Source organism: Mesoplodon mirus, assembly GCF_964341445.2.
Source record: "Mesoplodon mirus genome assembly, chromosome: 2".
NCBI lineage: Eukaryota > Metazoa > Chordata > Mammalia > Artiodactyla > Ziphiidae > Mesoplodon > Mesoplodon mirus.
This window is the reverse complement of record NC_138977.1, coordinates 185,475,705-185,483,521: the sequence shown is the minus strand read 5'-3', so window position 1 is coordinate 185,483,521 and position 7,817 is coordinate 185,475,705. Positions and strand designations below refer to the sequence as shown.

The window sequence follows — 7,817 nt, the reverse complement described above, 5'->3', positions numbered from 1 at the left end:
GATTATTAGATTTGCCTCATGAATTCTGCCTAGTGGTCTTGAATGCAAAACAAGATTAATTTGAATATGTAGAGAATAGTCTTGGGATTGGTAAGGGGCTGACTTTTTTAAACAGGCTGGTGGTGTCAATTGCAAATTTCAAATCTGTATCTGCTACATAAATCTCCAATTGTGTACTAGATTAATGGAGGTACCTTGGGAAATTAGGTCAAAATAAGTGGACAAATTATGAATCATACGTGATAACGATAATAAACAAGACATTTATTTTTGATATTCATTTGGGGGAAGGGAGAAAAGTCAGTTTGCTCTACCCAATGATGGTCTTTCTGAAGGAGTCTCCGTTCATTCCGTAAAATTGAATAGGTTGTTTAATCTCAGGGGATTTTATGCTGTTAATTCATAAAGAGAACTTCCTTTGATGAGAGTGGTTATAGGGTGAGCCTTTGTGAGCAGCTTCGCTGGTGCACAGCCAGACTCCCTCTCTGAGTGAAGCTTTTCCCACACTGGCCACACAGATAGGGTGTCTCTCCTGTGTGGATTTTGCCATGCAGGATACAATTCCCTCTGGTGTGGAAACTCTTCCTGCATTGTGCGCAGGCATAGGGTTTCAGGCCTGTGTGGACTCTGATATGAACAATTAAGCTTCCTTTCTGACTGAAGGCTTTTCCACACTGATCACATCTATAGGGCTTCTCACCACTATGAACTCTTCTGTGAACAGCGAGGTTACTTTGATTCCTGAAGCTTCTCTGACAAATAGCACACTCATAGGGTTTCTGTCCAGTGTGGAGTCTTTCATGAACGGCCAGACTACCTCGTTGACTAAAGCTTTTCCCACACTCCTTGCACTGATAGGGCTTCTCTCCTGTGTGTATTCGTTGATGTGTAACAAGATTGCCTTTGGCCCTAAAGCTTTTTCCACAGTGGGTACACTCAAAGGGCTTCTGACCAGTGTGGATTCTCTCATGTAACGTTAGACTACCCTTTTGCCTGAAGGATTTTCCACATTCCTGGCACTCATAGACCCTCTGTCTCACTCCAGGTGAATCTTCCTGTAGTGTCTTAGAATCTGGGGATTTTTGTTCCAGCTTCTCTCTTCTGAAAGAATTCTGGAAATCCCAGCTTGAGGATCCTGTGGCCTCAGAGTGATCATATTTGTGGTGGGCTTCTGTCATCACATCTGGTAAAATGAGAGGGAAGTCATGTAAGAGGCACCAATATGCTGAGTGAGAAGAACAGGGAAAAAAGAAACAATGCTTTGAGTGCTTATAGTGTGCCAGATATTATACTATAAACTTTGCATAGATAATTTAATCCTGAAAACAATCTATTGCTACAGTTAAGGAAGTGAAAGTATAGGGAGGTTGTCAAAAATTGTGCAGCTAGGTAAGCATAGACTTGGGATTCAGGCATGCTCCATAGCAGTGTACTGCCTCTAAATTTAGTTTAATTTAGCCTCCCAAATAGTATTGTGTATAGACATGGTTATTCCCATTTTACAGATAAGAAAACAGGCTCAGAAAAATTAAGAAAACTATATACGATCAAATTAGTGCCATACCCAAGTTCTGACACCAAAACAGGTGTGGATCCAGGTTGTGTAGGGACTAAAGCTTTAAATTTTGGATGGATTCCATTAAGAAACAGTATAAAAGTAGGGATAAGGCCTTGAAGAGACCAGTGTAAGAGAAAGATCCTGAACCTTGTTTCATTAGTTTCATGAGAAATCCACTTCTGCTCTAGTCTGCTCTCCTAACAGTGGAGTAAGCTCCATGATATCAGAATATATGTAGCAGAATCCTTGGTACTTTACATCTATTAATTCTAATCCCTGCACCCTGCCAAGATAGAGCTTATTGTCCCATTTTACAAATGAAGAGGCTGGAGCTCAAGAGAGTTAAATAACTTGTGTGATACCACAGATCAAGTCAGGGCTATCACAAAATCTGACCCAAGTAATTTTTCCCTTTAAAATCCATGCTATTTCAATCTGCTAAGCTATGGTGGAACTGAAGTCTATTTTGGTTTGGAAGTTATTCTCAACACTTCCTATGCAGATATTGACAGTACTGTCCAGTATTGCCCTGAATATGAGCCTTCTACTACACTTTAAATATGGGTCCATTCATCACTAATAATAGTTTTCTTGGAGTCATCCTAGGGAGATTTCAACTTGTTATTCAATGATTGTGCTGAGATTTAAAACTGCTCATTCTCTCAGAGACTACCTCCATATCAAGACTGTTCTGCCCTGTTTCTACTATTTCTAACTCCAGTTTGTAGGCTTTCCCTGTAATCCCTAGAAACGGTGAGCTCCACCAAAGGAACGTCTTCTCTGCATCCTCAGCCTGTTGACTAGTGCTGAGAACAGGGACACTGATTATTTTGAGTTGAGGGCATCCCAGCAATCAACTGACTCACTGAAAAATGCTACATTCTGGGCATATCTTCCATGACAGTCCAGCAGAGTAGCTGTTGGAAATCCAAACATGTCCACTCCTGCTCTATGACCTTAATCACCACCTCTTCATATGATTCTTCCATGGGCTGTTCTTGAGTACCTGGGGAGGGAAAAACAAACAAAAACAAAACAGAACAACAAAAACAAACAGGAAAGGACAGGAGAATTGATAAGTGAGGAGAATAAAGTCAACAGGAGCTCCAGTTTGGGGTATGAGTGAATGGAGGAAATCTTGATTGCCTGATGTAATGTCAGTCACCTACAATGTAACTGCAAAATGAACCAAAAGGTACCATGACCACTTATAAATGAGTCCAGGAGGAAGCAGGAGGTGGGAAAGCAGAGAAGACATAAAGCAAACAAGTATCTCTTCTTGCCAGTGCCAAGATAATGGTCCGTCCTATTTGTACCTTAGCTTAGCCTTAGCATGTGATTGGAATCGTCCACTTCCTTCCCCTACCTAAGAGCCTGCTATTTTATCCTCCAAGCCTCCAAAGGAATTCAGAATATAAAAAAAAATTCAGCCATCATGATTGGTTCTATGATTGAAATGGCTCCAGCTCTCCTCTCCAGTCCCCTCTAGGTTATTAGGACAGAACAAGAGATTTCATATTTCCTTTTGGCACTTCTTAGGAGGCTCCAGACTCTTCAAGGTATGAGAATACCAGTTCTGAGGAAGTATAAATACTTGCCAATTCTTGGGGAAAAAAAGACCTACTTCAGACTCCAAAACCAAGCCCAAGGCACACCGATTACAGTAACTTGCCCCTATTCCCAGAGCCAGTAAGGAGTCAAGGTGAGGCAAAGGCTCAAATCCAAGACTTTTTGGATCCAAAGCCTATGTCCAGACAATTCTCTACTTCCTCATCACTAAAAAGCTGGTGAGAATTCTTATAAAATGAAATAGAATGGAACAGAGCTTGACCAGACCTTACTATTCTTCCAGATCCTAGGAATCCTCTTGTTCCATATTATCCTTTTGTATTTTGGCGGGGATATTCTTCTTATTTCGGGACCCTAATTACTGAATACTTACACTTTATGCAGTGGTTCAATGTATAACCTTTGTTTCCCTCTACTATGTCCCATGAAAATGCTGGCCTCCTGATTTAATGAAATAGCAGTGTGATACTACAATTCTTTGTTAACCCAAACACCTGGTCTTCTTGACAACTGCCCTTTCTGCTACATGTTGTGATGACTGGAGAGGCATTTAAACCCTTTATTTGGAGGACTCAGCTCCAATTTGCAGTACAGGCCACAAAGCGATGCCCTATCAGAGTGTCAGGACACTACAACACCATTCACTTGGAAGTGGAAGGTGTTACTGCTCAACCGCACATCCACCAAGAGTCAGTGGGAAGTATATGGGTACCTGCTACCTGAGGTTGGACTCTGTCTCTGGTTAGTCCGGCAAATAGTTTGGGCAGAACACGTGGGCAGCACTTACAGCTGTGCCTCTCCACATGTTGTGAGATATTCAACAAGAAACAGCTCAGCTGTGTCTCAGGAACCTCCTTGATTAATAAAGGGAAGTTGTCGTATTTTTCTCCCTAGATTCCACAAATCTGAAAAATCAATTTCCTGAAGATTTTGGAGAAAGTCACTTTATAGTAGAAAATATTGCTTTTCCTATCAGAAAGGCCATTATATCCTGTGGAAAGAGCTCAGAATTAGGCCATGAGAGACTTGGATTACCCTTCTCTCCCCGTAAATGACACTGGGCAAGTAACCAAACAGCCCTATTTCCTCACTTACTAAATAGTCTGATAACACTGTATTATCAAGTAGCTCTTGGGAGAATAAAAGAACCAAATGTGAAGGGCCTCTGACATGACCTACAGATTTAAGGCCTAAAGTTGGGAGTCCACAGCAGAGGACTAGGATAGTTGCTTTCTTGAGGGATAGTTTCAGGATTAGGAGATTCTGGGGAGGGGTGATTATTTTCTCTGCACACCTGAATCCACTTTGTCCTTTCTTATTCTCCACCCAACGAAGTTTGTCCTTTCTCCCTTTCACCCACGTCAGAGAGACTGCACTTTCTCCTGTGCATCTTCTGAAACCCTCCCCGCGGGCCCCGGGGCACACCTGCCTGTGGTCTCCCCCTCCCGCGTCTTGGGGTGCAGGGCCTTGCTCCACACCCGGCCGTGCTGTGCGGCGGAGGGACCCCTGCGCCTCCCGACAGACTCTCCCTTCCCGCCTCAGGTCTGCCCCCACCCCCAAACCCCCGGGCCGGCCTTGCGCGCTGGGCCTCAGCACCCCTTTCTATGGTCCAGCTGGACCTTTTCCTGCGGGCCGCAGACCTCTCCCCTCGCAGCTGGCTGCCCTGGGGAGTCCAAACTGGCCAGGCCTACTCAGGGCCGCAGGGGGCTCGGGGACCGCGGCCTGCAGGCGGGGCCCCGCCTCGCCCGGGCGTACGAACCCGGCCGGCGGCCTCACTCACCGCAGCGGCGCGCGCCCGCAGACAGACAAAGGCCGACTACGAGCCCTCAGCAGCGCCGGCGCGAGCGGCCCGGACTACAACTCCCAGGAGGCTCCGCGCGAGCCTGAGCCGGGGGGGTGGGGTGGGCCGCACTTCGGCGGCCCCGGCTTCCCCGAGCACTGTGGGAACCGTAGTTCGGCGATGCGACCGGCCGCTCGGGCTCTGCGGGTCTCGGTGCGCGCTGGGCGCTCGGGTCCCTCCTGTTTGGCCCCGAGCCAGAGACGCCGACTTGTTCGCGGATGTAGAGCGGGGGCGGAGAGCACCAAACGGCCACTCAGATTAGCCAGGCGTGGGATGGCAGGTTGGTGAAGCCGTCCGCTGAGCCAGGAAATGGGGAATCCAGGGTTCTGAAGCAAAGTGTTGGGAAGAAATGAGTTGATAAAGCCTCGGGTGTTGAGGGGTTTTGCGTTGAGCCGCTGCATGAGCAGAAACTGAATGTGTAATTAGAGTTCTGAGACAAGGAGCAAATATTTCAAGTGAGGTCTGTGGGAAAAGAGGACTTGGAAAACCACAGGAAAATTTCGAGAGCCTGGAGAGGAGAGCTATGCCTTACCGATCCCGTCAGTAAGAATTTGCACCCTAAATAATGGGTAAGAGATCAGGTTTGGAATTGTCCTGAATTTGCTTGTTGGCTCCATCACAGCAGTCTGGAGCCAACAAGCAAATTGACTAGCTACAGGATTCTGGACAGGCTTCTTACCTGGTGGAGAGCCCAGGATAGGCTCAGGTGACAGCTACAGGGGCCAGGTGAAGGCTTCTTGAAAGGGCCAGGGTCCAGGCCAGGCCACTCCGCTATCCTATTGCTTCAGAGCAAAGGCAGGTATGTGAGTGAACCCAGAAAAAAAATCGTTCTGTATGTACTCCATGAATTATGGAGAGAAAACAGTATTTTCTAGGGTAATAAATTAGATTTTTTTTCTTAACTGACTGTGTGTCTGAAGCATTGAGAAATTTTAAGCCCTGAAAATCGCTCAGTTCAGGGGGCAAGAGCTGTTTTTCATGGGGCTTCTCTGAAGAGCCACAAGTCAAATCCTTGGCCCTGTTGTATGATACTGGGAGGGGACAAAGGTTGATTTTGAACATCCATGAGTTAAAGGCTCTCTAAATGCCTCAAGCCACCTTCAAATGCATTTTTATAGAATCCTGGCCTCTGAGAGGGAATTTGGTCAAGGAAGACTGGCATTAAAGTTCCTGGGGGCTTAGGCTTCTTGGGCTTCCTTCCTCCCCCTTGGAATCACCTTTGTTTTCCTTCAACCTGGAGCTCACCTCAGTGTACTTCTCTCCAGGCTCCCTGCTCCAGAGCTCCCACTCAGAGACTAGTCTATCCTATTGAATGAGGAGTTTCACAAGGAATGTTTCCGCTTGCTATGTCCTTGTCCTCTACACCAAAGCCACCTATTAAACAAAACAAAACATTTAATTTCACACAGTGTACAAAGTGTAAGTTATAAGTTGATTCCTAAGTGTCTGTTATTACTAACAGCACATCGATACTTAAGTTTGTTGAACCTTTATGTCCTGAGCCCATTTTAAATGTCAGGTACTGTGCTGGGTTTTGGGGACACAGATGTCAACAAGATACACTCTCTTCTCCTAGAAAGGGAGCTGACAGTCTAGTTGAGAAGGCAAAATGAACGCTCTTTCTCAAAACCTGGGCCAAGAGCTGTCTTACAGAGAAGCCCCTGAGTGTGCAGGGGAAACTGCCCTGAAGGCCCCACTCCTGAAAGGCCCCTCAGCACAAATGCAGGGCTCCCTGTGGTGCCTCCTTCATTATTTGTTCCAGAGTCAGAAAGAGAAAGGGGTAGGGCATTAAGGGACGGGCACAGTCACTGCTCTTTCTTTCCTTTTACAGCAGCCACAGACAATTTTCAAAGCCCAGGTGGCACCAAGCAAAGGCCAGTCCTTGCACCTGATTGGGTGGTGCTGTACGAGTATCTCTGCTCCCTTCTCTCCCAAGGCTGTGTCAGTAAGGCTGAGTGTTTCACCCCAGGGCCCGAAGTCATTTCCCCTGCTGATAAACAACACCATGCACCTAGAAGTCCTATCAGTTCTGTTGGGGTCAGGATCAGCTGTGGTTGTTAGGACGTTTCAGCTCCCATTGTGAAAGTAGAAGACAAAGCTTTGGTGGGAGAAGGTAACTGTAAAGGGGGAATGTTGTCACCTTTTTCAACAAATCTTAAGGTGTCTCAGGAAAGTGGACACATTGAATGGAAAGTGGAGGAGAAAGCGGTTAGGAATGGGGTTGATGAGACCCTGATGAGACCCACCCACCCCTCCCCTGACAGACACTTAGCAGTCTTTACCCAGATCCTACGCGGGGCCCAGTCCTCAACCACTGCCTGCATCTTAACACACACTCAGCAGGAAGGAGGGGAGCTGTGCGAGGGTGTCAGGAATGTCAATTTGAAAAATTGCCAAAGAACTAATACTTTACTTCACATGCATTTCAGAACATCACAGAAGGATAGATAATTCAATAACTTGTTATGACAAAAGGCGAACCATTTGGCCAAAAATAAAGGTAAATGTTTATCTAACTCCTATGCCAAGATAGTCTCCAGGTGGATTACATGTAAAACCCAGATCCATAAAAGGCCCAGAAGAATGTATGGTTTAATAATTTTATAATTTTGGCCTAGGAAGGGTTTTCCTAACCATGGTAATAACAAAGGCAGAAACAATAAAGAATAAGATTGCTGGATTTGATTGCATTAAAATCCAATACTTCTGTGTCAAAACCACCGTTAACTGAAGTTAACACATGACAAGCTAGGAAAATATTAATAACTGTCATATTTAGAGAGACCATACAAATCAATAAGAGAAAGAAAATATTTCAATGGAAATTTGGCAAAGGATAGCAACTCACAC

General features: G+C 45.6%; 1 protein-coding gene across 4 annotated transcripts; it reads right to left on the bottom strand.

The window, feature by feature from the left end:
* Nucleotides 1-243: 243 nt before the first annotated feature.
* ZNF32 (zinc finger protein 32) lies at nucleotides 244-4,976 on the bottom strand. Of its 4 annotated transcripts, none has more exons than XM_082639170.1 (3): nucleotides 4,908-4,976; nucleotides 2,425-2,564; nucleotides 244-1,225 (listed from the first exon to the last, which is right to left on the bottom strand). In XM_082639170.1, exons 2-3 carry the CDS (start codon nucleotides 2,492-2,494, stop codon nucleotides 432-434), a joined length of 864 nt encoding a protein of 287 aa, XP_082495296.1. In that variant the 5' UTR covers nucleotides 2,495-2,564; nucleotides 4,908-4,976; the 3' UTR covers nucleotides 244-431. The 4 variants fall into 4 exon arrangements, with proteins under 4 accessions (XP_082495296.1, XP_082495298.1, XP_082495297.1 ...); XM_082639172.1 differs by lacking the exon at nucleotides 4,908-4,976 and adding an exon at nucleotides 4,747-4,899; XM_082639171.1 differs by lacking the exon at nucleotides 4,908-4,976 and adding an exon at nucleotides 3,915-4,655.
* Between the last annotated feature and the right edge of the window lie 2,841 nt (nucleotides 4,977-7,817).

Coding starts and splice junctions, on each gene's coding strand:
- ZNF32 (XM_082639170.1), bottom strand. CDS start 2,494: ATGTTTGGATTTCCAACAGCTACTCTGCTGGACTGTCATGGAAGATAT. Junction 1,226..2,424: donor CCAGAATGTAGCATTTTTCA/GTGAGTCAGTTG, acceptor CTTCTCACTCAG/CATATTGGTGCCTCTTACAT.